This window comes from Mastigoproctus giganteus, chromosome 3 (assembly GCF_048544385.1).
Source record: "Mastigoproctus giganteus isolate SK-2022 chromosome 3, ASM4854438v1, whole genome shotgun sequence".
In the NCBI taxonomy this organism is placed as follows: Eukaryota; Metazoa; Arthropoda; class Arachnida; order Uropygi; family Thelyphonidae; genus Mastigoproctus; species Mastigoproctus giganteus.
In genome coordinates this window covers 102,184,455-102,207,462 of record NC_143577.1, presented here as the reverse complement: position 1 = coordinate 102,207,462, position 23,008 = coordinate 102,184,455, and the positions used below count along the sequence as shown (strand labels likewise).

Genomic DNA, 23,008 nt, shown 5'->3' with positions numbered 1-23,008 from the left:
TATCACAAAATCATTTAGCTTTCTGTTAGAGTTTGATAAATGTTCAGCACCCCCCCTTCCCTAAAGAATTCCTCATTTGCGAATGTTGAAGCAGAATTCTCATTCAGTTTGTGAGCTACCTGAGGATCAACAGTCAAACCATCGATATCAAGTAGATCAACCTGGTTCAACCTTTTTCTTCTAGATTTTACGTAAATAAAGAATTCTTGCTGTTTTTCTTTTGCCAAAGATTTCTTGTAATCTACCTTCGCTTGTCTAACCTTCTTTGTGACTTGATTAACAGCTTATTTCTACCATAGGCTTCTGTATTGCCTGACAATTTATATGCATCCGATGCATTTTTCTTTTCTGCCAAGAGTCTCATTAGTTCATCTGATGTCTATTAAATCACAACCTTGAACATTGTTTCTTAGTTGAGATGAAAAGCCTAGTAGCCTCCAAGATTTATTCCTTGAATGCTTCTCATTTAGAATTTGCTGATAATCAGTTGGTCCCACTGTATAGAATTTTAGAGACTGCATGAGACCATCATAGTCACCTTTACAAAAGCAAATACCCCTTCCATTTACCCCCTGGTGGTAGTTACATATTTAAATAAATTCCATATTAGTACACTCTGATCACTGCCCCTAGTGATTCCTTTATCTGTATTATCACTGCTGATAATCAAATCAAGAGTATTGCTCCCCCCCCACAACGAGTGCCATGGTATTGTACTACCTCGAATAAGTAGCACTTCATCAGTGGAGAAGACTACTGTTAACTTATTCTCGGTGGGTTGTCACTTTTGCAACACCAGGGTACCTGCCCACCCACTGATGAGAAGCCAATAAGCTTCGAAATGGTGCCATCTGGGTGGAGTTATCTACCGAGAATAAGTAACAGTAGTCTTCTCCCACTGGTGAAATGTTACTTAGTCAAGGTAGTACAGTACCATGGAAACTCGTTGTAAAGGTATTCACAATATGAGATATAATTAAAATGATGCCAATTTAACTACTTTGGTGGATAGCTATGAATTAAATTGTTGCTATTGCACTAACTTATATGTTAGCTATTCTACCACATAGCACAAAGCTCTTGGTCTAAAATACTCTATAGTCTATACTACTGGCTAATGGGGAAAATATGAGATATAATTAGTGATGCCAATTTATGGCATCACTTTAATTATATACCTCCAAAGCATATTATATACTTTGGTAGATGGCTACAAATTAAACTGATGCTATTGCACTAACCTATACATTAGGAACTCTAAACTTAAACAGACCAACAACAGTTAAAGTCAATGATCAGGCCATCAAGATGTAGACCACATATAAATATCTTGGCATTCTGCTGGACAGCAAGTTGAGCTTCATCCCACATGCCAAGTATATAGTAAAAAATATTAAACAGGCTGCAGAAAACTAATCAGGATTACTAGGGCTATCTGGGACATCAAGTGTTTGATCCTCAGACTATATTGAGAATGCATCTTCATCCCCATTGCTTGTTACACTGTCGGTGCCTGGCCACAGAATCACAAACAGCCTTGTGAAGGAACACCTACTACAAGCCCAAAAATTATTCCTGCTTGCAATCTTGAAAGCCTGCAGAGCAGTGTCCACAGTTGCACTTCAGGTCATCTGCAGCAAGCTACCAATTCAACATGAACTAGTTTTCCATCATCTTCAGTACTACAGAAGGAAGAGCCTCCCTCGGAGACTACGCAATAAACATGAACATGTTAACTAAAGAAGACAACAAGACAATAATCCAAGAAATGATAGATGCGTGGGAAAGGGATTAGACTGTTGGCACTAGGAAGAACCAGATATGGATTCCTGGCAGTTGACGTTCTTTTCTCTGCCCCATGCCTGCAAAGATGGCAGGCACCGGCATACAACACTCAACGGAACAGACACACACCACTCAATTCACTACACTACCTATCATGTTTGTTAACCAGACATGGCAACATAAACTCAAAGTTATACTCTTTTAGACTAATACACTCACCTCTCTGGATCACCAGAGACAGTCAGTCACCTAATTTTCCAGTGCCACATTTATCAGGACCTAAAAGCTCAATTACAAATTCTCACTGAGGTACATGATCAAGAAAACATGAAAAATCTCATCTCAAGTCCTGAAAGATTCACCTCATTTGCTGATTTTGTGGACAGCCTCTTCAAATGCAGGTGAAGAATCCTTACTACTGTAAACAGAACCCGGACGCAGATGGACACTGGTTTAGGCACTCGCCAACAATGATGAAGACCAAAGCATGATGCCAAGTCAAAGAATCCTGATTGGATTCAAAGGGTTACACTGTCCTAACTCTACTTTTCTCAGGGGATGCCTCTCTCCCCCCCCTGCTACCTAAAACTTTACCCCATCCCCTCCCTGAAACCTGACTTCCCACACTGACATACAATCAACCTTTCACTTTCATTTGGGGGGGGGAGCAAGCTCAGGGGAGCTGCTCCCTGGGCTGCCCAGTCAAGTGCTCTGGTTGTAGACCCTGGTGTACCTCCACATGACTAGAAATGGGAGGCAGGGGACAGTTGTTTGTTTGTTATTTGGTTTTTAGGAGCATTAGCAACTAAGGCCATATTGCTCCGGGGATATGCGGTGGTCATTCCCTGACCTTTCCGCATCCTCCGTATTTGGTGGTGACAGGCTCGAACCCCGGTCTAAATCAAGAAGCATGTGCTACTCACTGCTGCTCCTTCCCACCTGGCTACGGAGGCACCATCAGGGGGCAGTGAACATTCTATGTTCTTTGCCCCATGCCTGCAAAGTTGGCAGGCACCAGCAAACAATACTCAACAAAACAAACACACCACTCAATGCACCTACACTCAACACACTGCCGGCATTGACAAATCTGGGTGCGAGGTTAGCCTGGACAGACATTGCTCCTTAAAGCTCTTCAAACAGAGAAGTTTTTCCTGATTTATTTTCTGCTATATTAGTTTAAATTGTCATATTAACTTATTTTCTAGAGTAGCTTTATATTCCTAGTTACGATACTTAGTTTAAAGTTTAACTTAGACAGAGATTTCGTAGATATTACTTAGTATCGGTAACGGTATCAAATCCACGTGTCACAAATTGAACGAGAGGTCTTTTAACCAAATTTAGTCGATTTATTAACCAATTGTTATATCAAATTATCTTCTATAAGTAGATTATAGACCTAGTCAGGATCCTTAGTTTATTCTAAATTGAGATAGCGAGATTTCGAAGCTAATCAATACTTACGAGTCCGTAGAAATACCGTTCGTGAATTCCCGCCATTTTTACACGATAGCATAAGCTTAGTGTAGTATACTGCATAATATAATATTGTCAATTAATCAGTAAATCTATTAATCTTGATAAACTTTATTGTCAATTAAATTGTATTTTTAACTCTATAAATATATATAACGACTTAATCGTAACAAATAATTAATACATAACTATAGTGGTACACGTGATACGGAAGTTGTATAAAGGGAACACTAGATACTGAAAAAAAAAAAAAAAATATATATATATATATATATATATATAACATAACTGTTTTGGGATATAACTTAAGGATATAATTTTTGTTTTAAATTTTATTGAATTAAATTGGAATCATGACTCTGACCAGAGCAGCAAAGCAAAAGGCTCAAGCTAATGGGAGTGCTGTGGTTCAGGGGAGAACTGAGGGGGGCAGTTGCCCTCTGAATCACAGTCTATTAAAATGCACTGTTTGCTTGATGTTTGCGGAGCAGTCGGGTACAGGACATGATACTGCCAAGGGGGATGTCTTTGTGTGTGCACAATGTAAGGAGTGCAAGGAAATCAGGCGACAACTCAGCGTTGTTATGGGCCTTTATGAGACCTTGAAGGACAGGGTGGATGCCCTCGAAGGAAATAAATTGAGGGGCCCATCAAGCTCTCAGCTGCCCACATCAACGCCAGAGCTTGCACTTGGTCATCAGGCAACACAGGGGCAGCCCCCTAGGCAGAATGCGCTGGTCCCACAGGAACTAGTAGTTGTTGGTGACTCTATTGTCAGGGAAACGGGGAACATGCTTTGTAAAAAGGATAGGTGGAATAGGACCAGGGTATGTCTGCCAGGGGCAAAGGTTGATGACGTTGTAGAGCGGATATCATCTTTTCAGGGCACAAAAGGTGATATAGTTGTACACGTTGGCACTAATGATATTAAGAGTAGGAGACCGGCGGAATTACTTAGCAAGTACAGGTCACTGTTGAAAAAAAGCCGTGAATTAGGGTTGAACTTGAAAGTGTCTGCAATTCTGCCCAGACACGATAGGAGGGAGTATATGATGAGAGCCTTGTCGATCAATTCGGCCCTGGAGGGATTGTGCAAGGCTCAAGGGGTAGAATTTTTTTCAGCCTGGACTGTACTTGTTAACAGGAGAGATTGCTTCTACAGGGATGGGATACACTTAAATAGAAAGGGTGCAAGAATATTTGCTGATGCTATCGAGGCAGTGTTAGGTGGGTCGGAAAACTGCTATCTTGGGGGGGAGACAAAGACCAATAAATTGACAGTAGCCACTGGCAGAGGTGAAAGAGATTCTTGCACTGCTTCTATTAGAATGAGCAGAAGCCTGAAAAACAAGATGCATGGTATTTCAGAGACTGCTGGGAGCCATTGCAGTACAAGTAAACACATGGGTTGTGTTAGGGTAGCTAAGAATAGAAACAGGTGCAGGTATACTTGCGTGTACACCAATGCTAGGAGTTTAGTAAATAAATTTGATGAATTTGAGGTATTGCTCAAAACATCAAAGGCAGAAAAAATTTTGGGATATCAGAGACGTGGTGTCACACAGATATAAGTAATGCGGAACTGGAATTTGGGGAATACAATGTATATAGAAAGGATAGACAGGACAGGAGGGGAGGAGGGGTTATGCTATTAATTAAGAAACACATAAAGTCAAAGGAAGTGAAGCCAGTTGACATCGATGGACAGGGCAGTGTCGAGTCAGTTTGGTGTGACATAAGCATAGGGAAATCAAAATTGAGAGTAGGAGTGTGCTATAGGCCTAATGACTCTGATGAGTATAATAATATATTGTACAGGGAAATAGAGTGGGCCAGTAAATCAGAGAGTCTTATAATGGGGGATTTTAATTTCCCAGATATTGACTGGAATTTGTGGGTTGGTCACTCGCACACTAGCAAGGCTTTTGTGGATTTATTGGATGATTGTTTTCTACATCAGCATGTTCGTGAGGCAACAAGAGGGAGCAATACTCTTGATCTGATTATCAGTAGTGATTCTTCATGCATTAAGAACCTGCAGATAAATGAACCACTAGGTGGCAGTGATCACAGTGTGTTGAAGTGGGATTTACTCAAGGAGGTAACTACCATCAGAGGTAAAGGGAAGGGTTTTTGTTTTCGTAAAGGCGACTATGATGGTCTGAGACAGTATTTAAATTCTATACAGTGGGACCAACTGATGATGTTACCAACAGCAAACTCAAAATGGGAAGCATTCAAGGAACTAATCTTGGTGGCTACCAGGCTTTACATACCAACTAAGAAATATTGTTCAAGGTTTAGGCCTAAATGGTTGTCAGATGGACTAATGAGACATGTGGCAGAGAAGAAAAATGCATGGGATACATACAAATTAATGGGTGACATGGAAGCCTATGATAGATATAAGTTGGTCTGTAACCAAGTCACAAAGGAGATTAGGCAGGCAAAGGCAGACTACGAAAAATCCTTGGCAAAGGATGCAAAGAAAAACAGAAAGGAGTTCTTTACATACTTGAACTCGAGAAGGAAAGGGATGAATCAGATTGGTCCACTGGATATTGATGGTTCAACAGTTGAGGATCCTGCTCAGGTGGCTAACAATCTAAACGAGTATTTTGCATCTACATTCACGCATGAGGAGTTATTCAGGAAGGAGAATGATGTAGGTAAAGTAAACATTGGCAGTGAGCTGGATGATTTTGTAATAACTGAGAGGAAAGTGGAGGAGAGATTGTTGAGGATAAACATAAAAAAGGCACCTGGGGTGGATGGGATCTATCCAGTTATATTAAAGGAGGCAGCAAAGGAAGTATGCAAACCCCTAGCCATAATTATGAGATCTTCTTTGGACTCAGGGGAGGTACCCATAGACTGGAGATGTGCAAATGTAACCCCAATTCACAAAGGAGGATCAAAGGCTGACACAAGTAATTATAGACCTGTTAGTTTAACTTCTGTTCCAGGTAAATTAATGGAGGCACTGGTTAAAGAAGCACTGCAGGATCATCTAGACAAGAATTCAGTTATAGCTCAGACGCAGCATGGTTTTGTTAAGGGCAGGTCTTGCCTGACCAATTTGATTGGATACTATGATGTAGTCACAAAAGAACTGGATGCAGGGAATAACTTTGATATTATATATTTGGATCTTAGAAAGGCTTTTGATACTGTTGCACATGGAAGACTGCTGCACAAATTGGAGCAGTGTGGCATTGGAGGCAAATTGCTGCTATGGATAAGGGGATGGTTGAATGGCAGAAGACAGAGAGTGGTAATCAATGGACACTGCTCAACGTGGACTAATGTTATTAGTGGAGTTCCTCAGGGTTCAGTGTTGGGTCCGTTGTTGTTTTCGGTGTTTATGAATGATATTGATGATGGGATATCAAGTTTAATGTCTAAGTTTGCAGATGATACAAAGGTTGGCAGGGTCGTTAAGGACACTACTGACGCTATGCTGCTGCAACAGGATCTGGAAAGGTTGAACAGATGGGCTGAGAGGTGGCAAATGAAGTTTAACATTGACAAATGTAAAGTACTACATATGGGTAACAGTAACCCCAGAGCAATGTATCAACTCTGCGGTACTACACTGACAGTGGTGGAGAATGAAAAGGACCTGGGGGTAATTGTGCAGGCAGATATGAAGTTCTCTGAGCAGTGCAGACGAGCTGCAAGAGTAGCTCATGGTGTCTTGTCAATGATATACAGGAATTTTTCTAGCAGGGATAAGGAGGTGATTATTCCCTTGTATAAGGCAATGGTTAGGCCACATCTTGAGTACTGTATACAGGTCTGGAGGCCTCATTTCAAGAAGGATGTAGAGCTGCTGGAACGGGTACAGAGAAGGGCAACAAGATTAGTAAATGGAACAAAGGGTTGCTCTTACGAAGAAAGGCTTAAGTTTTGCAAATTACAGAGTCTGGAGACTAGGCACCGGCGAGGTGATCTGATAGAGGTGTATAAGGCTTTGAATGGTTTGAGCATGCTCAATGCCAATGTGATTCTTCATTTTTCTCAGAATAATCACCTCAGAGGGCATAAATTCAAATTGAGGAAGGACGGATGTCGGATAGATGTGCGGAAATTTGCCTTTGGCCAGCGGGTGGTTGGTTGGTGGAACCGACTTCCATCACTTGTTGTTGAAGTTGATAGCCTAAACAAATTTAAAGCTCAACTGGACAGGTATTTCGAACGAACGGTGGGGTGAAATGGGAGAGGGTTTTTTTTTTTTTTTTTTTTTGGCTGATGCTGAATAAGCTTGCTTTCTTGCATCGTATGCCTCTACTAATGCTAATGCTAATGCCTAAAACAGATGCTATAACGACTAATGGAAGAAACCCTGGAGACCATAAAAAAACATAAATGCTCTGTAAAACACTTTGTCCATTCTGTACAGTTCAGAGTTGGGGGAAAAAACCACTAGTGTAGTTTGACTGCTAGTCAAACTACACTATACAGTGTCCCTTCTGTACACATTGCACTCCCCAAATTTAAATTCTTTATTCCTTATATCTGTGTGACACTACTCTCTGATATCCCAACAATATCTGCCTTTAATGTCTTGACCAGCACTTCAAATTCGTCAAATTTATTTACTAAACTCCTAGCATTGCCATACATGCAAGTTTACATTCACCTGTTCTTACTCTTAGTCATCCTAACACAGCCCATGTATTTACTTGTTCTGTGATGACACCCAGCAGTTCTTGAAATCCCTGACACCTTGCTTTCTAAGCTGTTGCTCATTCCAATTGAATCAGTGCAAGAATCACTTTCACCTCCGGTTGTGGGTAATCTAGTAGTCTGTGTATCCCCAAAAGCTAGTAGTTTTCTGACCTACACCAATGAGCCAAAACATTGTGACTAGCGAGTCATTATGCAAATAGAAGCAATTGCAGATGAACTACAGCGTGTGTGAGGGTTGGGACATGGTATAAAAAACACCTGATACTGAGCTCCGTTAATCAGCATTATTCTTGTTCTTCAGATGGGAAGAGCAGCAGACTTAAGCAAGTTTGACAAAGGCCAAATTGTAATGGACAACCAAGTCAGAGCATATCCAAAATGGTACAGCTGGTAGGATGCTCATGGTCAGCCGTGATTAGCACCTACCAAAAGTGGTCCGAAGAGGGGGAACCCACGAACCACCAGTGAGGTGTTGGACGGCCACGGCTCATTGATGCTCGAGGTGAGCAAAGGCTCTCCTGGATGGTACGTGGCAACAGAAGGGCAACTATGGCGCAACTAGCCAGTAATTTGAATGCTAGTGACGGGAATATTGTGTCACAAAACACAGTACATCAAACCCTGCTGAAATTGGGGCCGCATAGCCGTAGGCTGCTCCAAGTGCCCATGCTAACAATGGCGACAGCACCAAAATGGGCACGCAAGCATCGAAACTGACCTTGAGTGATTGGAAGAAGGTTGTCTGGTGTGATGAATTATGCTTCCTTTGCACGCTGTGGACAGCCAGGTACGTGTGCATCGTTTACCTGGGGAAGTGATGCCACCTGGATGAAAACGTTTACGTGGGATGAAAACAAGCCAATGGTGGAGGTGTCATGTTTTAGGCGATTTCTGCTGGGATACCCTGGGTCCAGTCATCCATGTACCGGGCACTCTGACATCTATAACCTACCTAAACATCATTGGACCAGGTACACCCTTTCGTGGCAATGGTCTCCCCCCCCTCCCCGGCGGTTCCTTCTTTCAGCAGGATAATGCGCCATACCACACCTCCTGGATTATTCGAGACAGGTTTGCAGAACATGAGGGGAAAACTTCCAGGTATTTCCATGGCCTCCAAATTCCACAGACATCAATCCCATCAAGCATCTGTGGTTTGTGTTGGAACAGCAACTCCGATCTGCGGCGTCTCAACCATGGACCTTACACGAGTTAAAGGATCTGCTGGTTACGTGTTGGTACCACAAGACACATTTAGAAATCTTATAGCATCCATGCCTTTCTGGGTATGAGCTGTTTTGCCTACACGTAGAGGACCAACATCATATAATGCAAGAATATTTGCTGATGCTATCGAGGCAGTGTTAGGTGGGTTGTCAAACTGCTAGCTTTGAGGGATACACAGACTAAAAGGTTAACAGTGGCCACAAACAGAGGCCACTGTTAGGTGGCCTCTGTCTGTGGCCAAAGGTGATTCTTGCACTGCTTCTATTAGAATGAGCAGCAGCCTGGAAAGCAAGCCAATGGAGATTTCCAGGACTGCTAGGAGTAAATAGTAGAATAAATGAATACATAGGCTGTGTTAGGGTAACTAAGAGAATAAACAAGTGCATGTACACCAATGCTAGAAGTATATTTAATAAATTTGATGAGCTTGAAGTGCTACTCAAGACATCAGAGGCAGATATTGTTGGGATATCAGAGATGTGGTGTCACACAGACATAAGCAGTGCAGAAATGGAATTTGGTGAGTACAATGTGTACAGAAAGGATAGGCAGGACAGGAAGGTCATTCTGTTAGTTAAGAAACATAAAATCTAAGGAAGTGCATCCAATTGATGTTGGTGGACAATGCAATGTTGAGTCTGTTTGGTGTGACATAAGCAATGGGAAAGGAAAAATGAGAGTAAATGTGTGTTATAGGCCTGATGAATCTGATGAGTATAATGAGCAATTGTGCAGAAAAATAGAGTGGGCCAGTAAATCAGAATGTTTTATAATGGGGGATTTTAACTTTCCAGTATTGACTGGAACTTGTGGGTTGGTCACTTGCACACTAGCAAGACATTTGTGGATTTATTGGATGACTGTTTTCTACAGCAACATGTTCGAGAAGCAACCAGAGGGAGTAATACTCATGATCTGATTACCAGCAATGATTATTCGTGCATTAAGAATTTGCAGATAAAGGAATCACTGGGTGACAGTGATCACAGTGTACTGATGTGGGAATTACTTAAAGATGTAACATCAAGACTAAACGGAAGGGTTTTTGCTTTCATAAAGGTAACTACAGGGGTCTCAGACAGTTTTTAAATTCTGTACAGTGGAATAAACTGATTATGTTACCAACGTTGAATTCTAAATGGGAAGCCTTCAGGGACTTCATTTTGGAGATACTAGGCTTTTTATTCCAACTAAGAAAGGTTTAGGCCTAAATGGATGTCGGATGAACTAATGAGGCTCATGGCAGAGAATAAAAATGTATGGGATGCATGGAAAGTATCAGGTGATACAGAAGCCTTTGGCAGATATAAACTAGTCTGTAATCAAGTCACAAAGCAGGTTTGGCATGCGAAGGCAGATTACGAGAAATCCTTGGCAAAGGATGCAAAGAAAAACAGCAAAGAGTTCTTTACTTATGTAAAGAACTCTTTGCTGTTTTTCTTTGCATGTTGATGAACTCTAGAAGGAAAGGGATGAATCAGATTGGACCACCTACCATAGATGGTTTGACTATTGATGATAATGCTCAGGTAGCTGATAAACTGAATGAGTATTTTGCATCTACATTCAGACATGATGTGTTATTCAAGGAGGGTAATTCCAGAAGTTCATCAAACTGTAACAGGGAGCTAAGTGATTTTGTAACAACTGAAAGTAAAGTGGAGGAGAAATTGTTGAAGTTAAACATAAGGAAGGGTGCATGGGATTTATCCAGTTATATTAAAGGAGCCAGCAAAGGAAGTAAGCAAACCCTTAGCCATAATTATGAGGGCTTCCTTGGACTGAGGGGAGGTCCCTATGGACTGAAGGTGTGCAAATATATCCCCAATTCACAAAGGGGGATCAAAAGGTGACACAAGTAACTATAGACATGTAAGTTTAACTTGTGTTCCTGGAAAAATAATGGAGTCACTGGTTAAAGAAGCATTGCAGGATCGTCTAAACAAGACTGCAGTAATAGTTAAGACACAGCGTGGATTTGTTAAAGGGAGGTGTTGTCTGACCAGTCTGATTGGATACTATGATGTGGTAATAAAGGAACAATGCCAAAAATAATTTTGATATCTATACTTGGATTTCAGGAAAGCTTTTGATACTGTTGCTCATGGAAGACTGCTGAACAAATTGCAAAAGAATGGCATTAAAGCTAAATTGCTACAATGGATAAAGGGCTGGTTGAGTGGGAAATGACAGAGAGTGGTAATCAATGGACACTGCTCTTTGTGGACAAATGTTATTAGTGGAGTTCCCCAGGGTTCGGTGTTGGGCCTATTGTTGTTTTGTATATTTATCAATGATATTGATGAAGTTATATCAGGTTTAATGTCCAAGTTTGCAGATGATACAAAGGTTGACGGGGTTGTTAACGACAGTAAAGACAGTATGCTACTCCAACTGGATCTAGATAAGTTCAGCATATGGACTGAGAAGTGGCAACTGAAGTTTAACATTGACAAATGCAAAGTACTGCATATGGGTAGCAATAACCGAAGACAAACTTATCAGCTGTGTGGTACTACACTCAGGGAAACTGAAAGTGAAAAAGACCTTGGCGTAATTGTGCAGTCAAAAATGAAGTTCGCTGAGCAGTGCAGATGAGCTGCCAGGGCAGGTCATGGAGTCTTGTCAATGATATATAGGAATTTTGCTAGCAGGGATAGGGAGGTGCTTATCCCGTTATACAAGGCAATGTCTTGGACACCTTTCTTAACATCGATCTCCATGAAGTACAATCTCAGGCATTTGCGGACGACCTCATTTTGACGATACAGGCAAACTCAAGAGCTGCATTAGAGGTCCTTGCAAATCAGGCCCTGACCGCTCTCCAAGAATGGGCAAACCGAAATCAACTCAAAATATCCCCCACAAAAACAAACTGCATCCTACTAAAGGGACGCCTTGATCTTAGGCGGCCTCCGCAAATAAAAATTGGCCAGGAAACAATCAAATTCTCCAACCAACTGAAATACCTAGGCTTGATATTGGACCAAAACCTGTAATTTCAGGACCATCTGAAATATCTCCATAAAAAAATAAGACACTACGCAGCCTTGGTTGCCAGGGTCATGCGTAAAGAATGGAGCTTGAAAAAGCGAGTCCTCAAACTGTTCTACAAAGCTATCTTCACTCCGATTGTCATCTACGCATCCGGCGCATGGTTTCAAAAAACTACAACAGCAGTAAACAGACGTATCACGGACCAAATTCACAGATCCATCCTAACCATCACTCGCGCTTGCCACATGGTGAGCACTCACGCCCTGCAAGTGCTCGCAGGCACTCTCTCGCTGGACTTAGAAATCATACAACACGGCCTACTGTACTACCTAGACAAAGGCGTCCCACAGACTTTTCTGGGGTTCACTATTGACCTAACCAGCAACAGAAATGTGGAAAAGAAGAGGATACAAACTCACCTGCAGCAGGCATGGCAGGAAAGGTGGTGCAACTCTCAAAAGGGAGAGATCACAAAGAAATTTCTACCCAATATTGAACAAAACTACCCAACCTCACCCAACTGGTTCTTCCCAGGTCTACAAGCAACGTACCTCTTAACTGGACACGGAGCGATTAATGCCAAACTGTCTCTACTTGATCCAACTTGCACTTGCGGGGGGGGGGGGGGGGGGGCTGGAGAGCTGGCAGCACCTAATGTATGACTGCAGGCTCAATGAAGACTACGTGGTGTTTTTCTCACCAGAATCCACTACTTACCACAGGGACAAGAACATCACCTCCTAGACACGAAGGAGGAGTATCAAGCCTTCTCGGATTATGCACAGGCGCTGTTCGCGAGGAGGAGGAGAAACCAAATGGCCACAACCCACTACCATTATAACCAAAGAACATCTGTTCTTCAGCTCGCTAGGACTGGGACACCAGAAATGACCCCCCCCCCCAAGAATTAGAAAACTCAGGAAACAAACTATACCAAAATAGACTAACATGGAAGGGACCCATGTCCCATGAAAGACAAATGGAGATGACAATTACAAACTTAGACACCCCACCAGCTGGGTCTATGTAAACAAGACACATTCCTGAGAACTGGAAAGCTTAGGAAATAAACCACACTAAGGTAAAGGACTAACATGGATGGGACCCAGATCCCAAGGATGACAACTCGGACATGACACCAGATTGGACACCACCAATAGGGTCATTGTATAGTTTTCCTGCAGACGCTTGTTGACCGGGCTCCCTTTCCTGGTGCCTTTCCACCCCCTCCCCTGCGACGGTGGTGGGACGCCCCCCCCGGCACCCCCTACTTTCTCCTGGTGAGGCATGGGCCTGCCTCACTGACTTCTGGGGTTGCCTACTCTATCATCCCTATATTTCTGCCTTAACCCCCCCCCCCAGCCTTCAGTCTCCCACCCACTCTATCTTTATGCTAGCGAATGTCCCACACACAAAAACTTAATTATGCCAAAATTCCCATTTGCCCATTCTTTTGGCCTTTATTATGCAAGCATTATCCCCCTCACCTAACGATCATCAAACCGACGATGATGGATATATGTATCGCATATATATGGATCTGTCTGTACGTACGTGCATATAAAAGAGTGCGCGCGTTTTTTTTTTTTTTTTAGGTCCTAGCCTCTGAAATCTCAGGAAATTAGGTGGCAGGACCTGCCAGAGTGAAACTAAAACTACTGGGTTCCTGGTCTGCCTCCACGGGCGAAGGTGGGGCAACATTGGGCCTCAGCAGAGGTCCAGCAGCTAAACGACCAGATGAACAACGGTACATGACATCACACAGATACAAAGCCCACACACTTTTAAATCTCTGGCATTTCCCAGTGAACTGGTACACCCACAATGAAAGCAACACGGAGATGGGTGAAACCCCTGGTGCCTTCTGACACTAAATACACCTTACACCTTATACAAGGCAATGGTCAGGCCACACCATTGCCTTGTATTCAAACAAATTCCAACAAACCCTCCATCACAACTGGCAGAGTATAAGCAGAGAGTACTGTGTACAGTTCTGGGGCCTCATTTTAGGAAGGATGTAGAGTTGCTAGAAAGAGTACAAAGAAGGGCAACAAGATTGATGAGGGGAACAAAGGGGTCCTCTTACCAAGAAAGGCTTAAGTTCTGCAAATTGCAGTGCCTAGAGAGAGTAGGCACCTGCGAGGTAATCTCATATAAGGCCTTGAATGGATTGAGCAAGCTGAATGCTGATGGGATTCTTCCTCTTGCTTAAATAGGAATACACTTAAATAGAAAGGGTGCAAGAATATTTGCTGATGCTATCGAGGCAGTGTTAGGTGGGTCGGAAAACTGCTAGCTTGGGGGGAGACAAAGACCAATAGATTGACAGTAGCCACTGGCAGAGGTGAAAGAGATTCTTGCACTGCTTCTATTAGAATGAGCAGAAGCCTGAAAAACAAGATGCATGGTATTTCAGAGACTGCTGGGAGCCATTGCGGTACAAGTAAACACATGGGTTGTGTTAGGGTAGCTAAGAATAGAAACAGGTGCAGGTATACTTGCATGTACACCAATGCTAGGAGTTTAGTAAATAAATTTGATGAATTTGAGGTATTGCTCAAAACATCAAAGGCAGATATTGTTGGGATATCAGAGACGTGGTGTCACACAGATATAAGGGATGCAGAAATGCAATTTGGGGAGTACAACGTCTACAGAAAGGATAGACAGGATAGGAAGGGGGGAGGGGTTATGCTATTAGTTAAGAAACACATAAAAACCAAGGAAGTGAAGCCAGTCGACATCGCTGGACAGTGCAGTGTTGAGTCAGTTTGGTGTGACATAAGCATTGGGAGATCAAAATTGAGAGTAGGAGTGTGCTATAGGCCTAATGACTCTGATGAGTATAATAAGGAACTGTACAGGGAAATAGAGTGGGCCAGTAAATCAGAGAGTCTTATAATGGGAGATTTTAATTTCCCAGATATTGACTGGAAGTTGGGGGCTGGTTACTCACACACTAGCAGGGCTTTTGTGGATTTATTGGATGATTGTTTTCTACATCAGCATGTTCGGGAGGCAACTAGACGGAGTAATACTCTTGATTTGATTATCAGCAGTGATTCTTCATGCATTAAGAATCTGCAGATAAATGAACCACTAGGTGGCAGTGATCACAATGTGCTGAAGTGGGATTTACTGAAAGAGGTAACTACCATTAGGGGTAAAGTGAAGGGTTATTGCTTCCGTAAAGGCGACTACGATGGACTGAGACAGTATTTAAATTCTATACAGTGGGACGAACTGATGATGTTACCAACAGCAAATTCAAAATGGGAAGCATTCAAAGAACTTATCTTGGAAGCTACTAGGCTTTACATACCAACTAAGAAATATTGTTCAAGGTTTAGGCCAAAATGGATGTCAGATGAACTAATGAGGCATATGGCAGAGAAGAAAAATGCATGGGATACTTACAAATTAACACATGACACAGAAGCCTATGTTAGATACAAGTTGATATGCAACCAAGTTACAAAGGAGGTTAGGCAGGCGAAGTCAGATTACGAGAAATCCTTGGCAAGGGATGCAAAGAAAAACAGCAAAGAGTTCTTTACTTATGTAAACTCTAGAAGGAAGGGGATGAATCAGATTGGTCCACTTGATATTGATGGGTCAACTGTTGATGATCCTGCTCAGGTAGCTAACAAACTAAATGGATATTTTGCATCGACATTCACACATGAGGAGTTATTCAGCAAGGGGAATGCCAGAGGTGTATTCAACTCTAGCAGTAAGCTACAGAATCTTGAAATAACTGGGAGTAAAGTGGAGGAGAAACTGTTGAAGATAAACACAAGAAAGGCACCCGGGGTGGATGGGATCTATCCAGTTATATTAAAGGAGGCAGCAAAGGAAGTAAGCAAACCCTTAGCCATAATTATGAGAGCTTCCTTGGACTCAGGGGAGGTACCCATAGACTGGAAATGTGCAAATGTGACCCCAATTCACAAAGGAGGATCAAAGGCTGACACAAGTAATTATAGACCTGTGAGCTTAACTTCTGTTCCAGGAAAATTAATGGAGGCACTGGTTAAAGAAGCACTGCAGGATCATTTAGACAAGACTTCAGTTATAGCTCAGACACAGCATGGTTTTGTTAAGGGGAAGTCTTGCCTGACCAACTTGATTGGATACTATGATGCAGTCACAAAAGAACTGGATGCAGGGAATAACTTTGATATTATATACTTGGATCTTAGAAAGGCTTTTGATACTGTTGCACATGGAAGACTGCTACACAAATTGGAGCAGTGTGACATTGGAGAAAAATTGCTGCTATGGATAAAGGGGTGGTTGAGGGGGAGAAGACAGAGAGTGGTAATCAATGGACACTGCTCATCGTGGACTAATGTTATTAGTGGAGTCCCTCAGGGCTCAGTGTTGGGTCCATTATTGTTTTCTGTATTTATAAATGATATTGATGATGGTATATCAAGCTTAATGTCCAAGTTTGCAGATGATACAAAGGTTGGCAGGGTTGTCAAGGACACTACTGACACTATGCTGCTGCAACAGGATCTGGAAAGTTTGAGCAGGTGGGCTGAGAGGTGGCAAATGAAGTTTAACATTGACAAATGTAAAGTACTACACATGGGAAAAAGCAACCCCAGAGCAACGTATCAACTCTGTGGTACTACACTGACAGTGGTAGAGAATGAAAGGGACTTGGGGGTGATTGTGCAGGCAGATATGAAGTTCTCTGAGTAGTGCAGACGGGCTGCAAGAGTAGCTCATGGAGTATTGTCAATGATATACAGGAATTTTTCCAGCAGGGATAAGGAGGTGATTATTCCATTGTATAAGGCAATGGTCAGGCCACACCTAGAGTACTGTATACAGGTCTGGAGGCCTCATTTCAAGAAGGATGTAGAGCTGCTGGAACGAGTACAGAGAAGGGCAACAAGATTAGTGAATGGAACAAAGGGGTGCTCTTACGAAGAAAGGCTTAAGTTTTGCAAATTACAGTGTCTGGAGACTAGGCACCAGCGAGGTGATCTGATAGAGGTGTATAAAGCCTTGAATGGTTTAAGCATGCTCAATGCTGATGGGATTCTTCCTCTAGCTCAGAAAAATCACCTGAGAGGGCATAAATTCAAATTGAGGAAAGACAGATGTAGGATAGACGTGCGGAAATTTGCCTTTAGCCAGCGGGTGGTTGGTTGGTGGAACAGACTGCCATCCCTTGTGGTGGAGGTTGATAGCCTAAATAAGTTTAAGGCTCAGCTGGACAGGTATTTTGAACGAACAGAGGGGTGAAGTGGAAGTGGGTTTTTTTTTTTTTTTTTTTGGCTGATGCTGCATAAGCTTGCTTTCTTGCATCAAATGCCTCTACTAATGCTAATGCTAATGCTTGCTCAGATTAAGAACCTGAGGGTCAGAGATTGAAATTGAGGAAAGACAGTTGTAGAATAGATGTGCAGAAATTTGCCTTTAGCCAGTGGGTTGTTGATTGGTGGAACAGACATCCATCTTTTGTTGTGGAAGTTGATAGTCTAAATAAATTTAAGGCTGAGCTAGACAGGCATTTGGAACAAATGGAGGGGTGAAATGGGAGGGGTTTTTTTTTTTTTTTTTTGGCTGATGCTGCATAAGCTTGCTTTCTTGCATCATATGCCTCTACTAATGCTAATATTAGGTTGGTGGTCATAATGTTTTGGCTCATCGGTGTATCTAACACTGCTTTGATAGCATCAGCAATATTCTTGCACCCTTTCTCTTTAAGTATATCCCATCCGTGTAGAAGCAGTCTGGCCTGTTAGCAAGCACACACCATTCTAAAGATTCTACCCCACAAACCTTGGCAATCTTTCAAGGCCCAAATTGATTTACAAGGCTCACATCATATATCCTCTCCTATTGTGTCTGGACAGAATTGCAGACACTTGTACGTTCTTATCCGGAACAGCCTTAGCACATTGGAAAACCAAAATTTACGTAAAGGACACGAGTTTAAAGTGCGAGGAAAATAAATTTTCATCTCTACAACAATAATTTTACTGTATGATCCGAGCAAACATTAGAATCAGAAGATTTAAAATAGTAGTCCAACCAAGGAAAGAGAGAGAATGAAAATCATGCTTATCATCCTACTTTACATTCTTTTCTTGCTAACCAGTACCAGAGAAGAGGCCATCACAAAGCTGTTCTCTGAGGCTACTAGCCTTAAGTGTGGTTTGGAAGGTTAATGCTGAGAAAAAGATGATAGATTTTAGGTGTGTACAGTTAGCACTGTATGGTATTCTAGTATGTAAATTAACAAGTTATATAAGGTCATTAGCAAAAGCCTCAGCATTTCTACCAGCCGAGGTTATGGACATTGCAATCACATAATAAAATTACTATACCATTAAGTACTGTATGTTAGGTTGGAGGAGGTAGAGTTTCAAAGGAAAAAAGAAATTAAAAAATGTCGATAGGTTAGTAGAGTTTGGAGAGGCAACAGTTGAATTTTACAGAGTAGGGTAACAAAATTTTAAAACAGGAGAGATCAAAAAGAGGACATTACAAATTAGGAAATCTCTGAAAAGGAATATCAGGGTAGACAAATGCACAAGTACCACTTTTAAAGCAAAAGGAATCATAGAATGAATAGTTAAGAAAAATGAGATGAGTAGTGATATCACAATGGACAATTGGGATTCTGTCAAAAAAAAAAGCAAGTGGAACTTGGCAGATAGTAGGTGGACATCATTGGAAATTGAGCCCGTGAAATGAATTCGTAATTTGGTTGGTTTATATGTTTTTTCAGTGCAGACATCATTAAAATGTTCTCCATTAAAAATAAATGCATTTTTTTCAGGGGATCAGCAACTGTATCCATAGTTGCTGATCCCCTAGAAAAATTCAAACAAACCCTCCATCACAACTGGCAGAGTATAGACAGAGAGATCATACACTAAGTCAGGGGGCGGGCAGCTTCCAGCCCGTGAATGTACGTAATCCTGCCCGCGGTCGTTTTCAATATATATCATGAAACTATGTCTATTGTAATTTTTATTATATTTGCTATTATTAAATTGTTTTTAACAATTTGATTGCACAACGTCTAATGGATCATTTGAATTTGTGCCCTATATCACGATTCGAGTAAGCAGCAATGTTGCCAAACGGTAAGCTAGCATAGCTTCTGGCAACACTGGTAAGCGGGCATAGACTAGCACACAGTCAGTAGTTGTTCCTGGACTCTTGGCTTTGCAAATGCATTATGTGTTTCAATGGAAAATGTTAGTGAATAATCGATGGATAAAAATAATTTGGAGAGGATTTTTCCATTTTATTTTTATGAAGGTATTTATTGAAACCTGTCTTAATGCATATTTGCAAAATCTGAGATTATTAAGGTTTTATAAAATCTTTGAAATTATAATAATTTTTGATTTAATATATTTATAATTGTATATTTATAATTTTATCTTGAATTTCTGCTTTATCCTCTTGTGCTAATAGCACAAGAGGATAAAGCAGAAATTACCATAGTCACCAAGAGGATACTTAGCTTTTAAATTGTTGATCTATGCAAAATAACCCCTTGAGCTTTTGTCTTTGTTAAAAAAATATAACTGTGTTGTTACTGAGTAAAATTTTGGCCAAAAGACTGGCTAAGAAGAGGATGCAGAGAATTTAAGAACAAAAATGAAAAATATTCTAAATTTATTTATGTGGTTAACTTGTGCAGAGTATCTGCATCAGTCAAGTAAAAATTTTCCATTCAATACATGAGATTCTAATTCCTGCCAGAGCTGCATTGCATCTGAAGTCAGCTACACTTGCTGGTGGCTGATATAACTCACCAACATAAATTCTCCTCCTCCTCCATGAGGCGCATTATAGTCAAAGCTGCTAATGTGCCAATAAAATCTAAATCAATCCATACTCCTCCATGTGGGCACCTGTGCAAATTTAACAAGTACATAGAATCTAAGACAGTGCACCCAGATGATGCAAGTGGCTAGTGCAATGTAGAATCAGTTTGGTAAGACATAAGTCCACTGAGAAAACTAAAATGAAAATAGGAGTGTGTTATAGGCCTAGCAATTGCGATGACTATAACGAAAAACTGCAGACACATAGTATGGGCCAATAAATCAGATTATCTTAAAATGGGAGACTTTAACTTTCCAGATAATGACTGGAACTTTTGGTTAGTCACTCATACAGTAACAAGACTTTGTGCATTTATTAGATGACTGTTTTCTATCCCAACTTGTTAGAGAGACAACTGGAGAAAACAGAACTCTTGATCTGATTATCGGCAGAAAAAGACCCACTAGGTGGTAGTGATCACAGTGTATTCATGTGTGATATATTTAAGATGCAGCTACTGTGAAAGGCAAGGGAAAGGGCTTTTGCTTTCATATAGGTGACCACAGTGTTCTCAGACACTTCTTAAATTCGATGCAGTCAGACCAACTAATGAAGATACCAATATCAAATTCTAAATGGGAAGCATTCAGGAATGTAATTGTAAAAGCTATTAGGCTTTTTATACTAACTACGAGATACTGTTCGAGGCCAAATGAACTGATGAGACATGCCAAAAAAAGAGAAATTCATGGAAAGCATACATTATCAGGTGATTACAGATGCCTACAGTAGTAGTAGTAGTAGTGGCATGTGATGCAAGAAAGCAAGTGTATGAGCGTATGCAGCATCAGCCAAAAAAAAAACAAATCACACCATTCCCTCCAAATGCCTGTCCAGTTCCTCCTTAAATTTATTCAACCTATCAACTTCCACAACGACAGATGGAAGTTTGTTCCAGCAATTAACCACCTGCTGGCTAAAGGCAAATTTCCGCACATCTATTCTACATCTGTCTTTTCTTAATTTGAATTTATGTCCCCTTAGGTTCATAATCTGAACAAGTGGAAGGATCCCATCAGAATTCAGCGTGCTTAACTCATTCAAGGCCTTATACACCTCAATCAGATCACTGCACAGGTGCCTAGTCTCCAGCCACTGCAATTTGCAGAACTTGAGCCTCTCTTGGTAAGAGGATCCCTTCATTCCCCTCACCAATCTTGTTGCCCTTCTCTGTACACGCTCAAGCAAATCTACATTCTTCCTAAAATGAGGAATAAATTAGATAAATTAAATAAATATAAACTAGTCTGCAATCAGGTCACAAAAGATGTTAGACAACATAAAGCAGATCATGGGAAGTCTGAAGAAAGGAAAAGCAGCAAAGGCTTCTTTACGTATGGAAACACTTAAATGAAGGGGGATGAGTCACATTGGTCCTCTAGATATGAGTGGTTTACTTGCTGATACCTATTCATCTTGTCAGCACAAGCTAAGTAGGTATTTTGTATCTACATTTACACATGAGAAATTTTTAGGGATGTGGGTGCCAATAGTTTGTCAAAATCTATCAGGGAATTGAATGATTTTGTGATAACTGAGAGGAAAGTAGAAGAGAAATTGTTGAAGATGAATATAAGAAAAGGCATCAGAAGTGGATGGGATATATCCAATTATATTAAAGGAGATAATAAAAGAGGCAAGCAAACCTGGCCATGATTATGAGATCATCTCTGGATTGTGTGGAGGGGGAGTTCCTGTGGACTGGAGTATGCAAATATATCCCTATTATTTCATTAAGGAGGATAAAAGGGGTGACATAAGTAATTACAGAACTGTTAGCTTGACTCTTTTTCAGAGAATATAATGGACAAACTAGTTAAAGAAGTAAAGCAGGACCACCTGGAGAGGAATGCAGTTATACTTATTCACAAAGTGTATTTGTTAAGGGGCAGTCTTGTCTGAGTATGTTTGGATATGTGACACAGTAACAAAGGAGCTGGGTGCATATAATAATTTTCATGTCATATTCTTAGAATTCAGAAAAACTGAATGGTACTGTCACACATAAAAGACTGCTGTACAAATTGGAGCAATGGGGAAAATTACTGCCATAGATAGGGATGGTTGAGTGGAAGAAGGAAGAAAGTGATTATCAGTGTGCTCTGCTCTTCTTGGACTAATGTTATTAGCAGAGTTCCCAGGGTGCAATGTTGGGTCCATTATTTTCTATATTTATTATTTTAGTTATTTAGTATTATTAATAATTTAAGTATAAAAATACTTAAATATGCCAGTATCATGCCATTGTATTCTAAAACTGTCTTAATATGTAATCCATATATATATACAAATTTGTATATATATATATATATTTTTTTTTTTAAAGGAAGCAACAGTTTAAGATATTATTAATGATAATAATAATGGTTTTTTTTATAGAAAGCCATTCTATACAACTTTCACAACTACTAACATATATATATGTGTGTGTGATTGTTTATATTGTGATTATAAAATATATATATATATACAGGTATTTTTCCCCAACAGGTGGTCCATCACTTATTGTATGCTCAGTTCTTGCTATTAACTATGAACTATACTATGGAGGAAAACACTAGTAAGTCCATGATTCTTTACAGTGATTTCTAAAGATCCATTCTGTAGTTCTCTGCAACTCTATATTTCTAATGTGTGAAAGAAATCAATTTAAACTGATAAAATGTTTGATTGATTATTATGGAAAATTTGTTTTGGTAAAGTCATTATCCCTAGATTCTCAGTTAAAGTGTGTCTTAAGGTTTTTTGCAGAAATTATTTTTCATGCGATATAACCCTGCTTTAATCTGTTTTGTATCATATAATTATTTTAAAAGAAATGTGGTTAGTCCCAGACATGGATTTGAAATTTATTGTGAACAGTTTAAAATATAATATTATATTGTACTTTTAGAGTCATAACTAGATATTTTTGTGCCTAGCAAATTATTTTGCCCCTGATGTTATTGTGAAGCAGGGA

General features: G+C 40.6%; 1 protein-coding gene across 1 annotated transcript in view; it reads left to right on the top strand.

Moving 5' to 3' along the window:
- Positions 1 to 23,008, top strand: part of LOC150088192 (adhesion G protein-coupled receptor G6-like) — a 127,177-nt gene that overhangs the window by 85,464 nt on the left and 18,705 nt on the right. Inside the window, exon 4 of the mRNA XM_090370065.1 lies at positions 22,540 to 22,609. Within this exon, the coding sequence (XP_090226191.1) occupies positions 22,540 to 22,609 (70 nt within the window). The remainder of the gene's footprint in view (positions 1 to 22,539; positions 22,610 to 23,008) is intronic.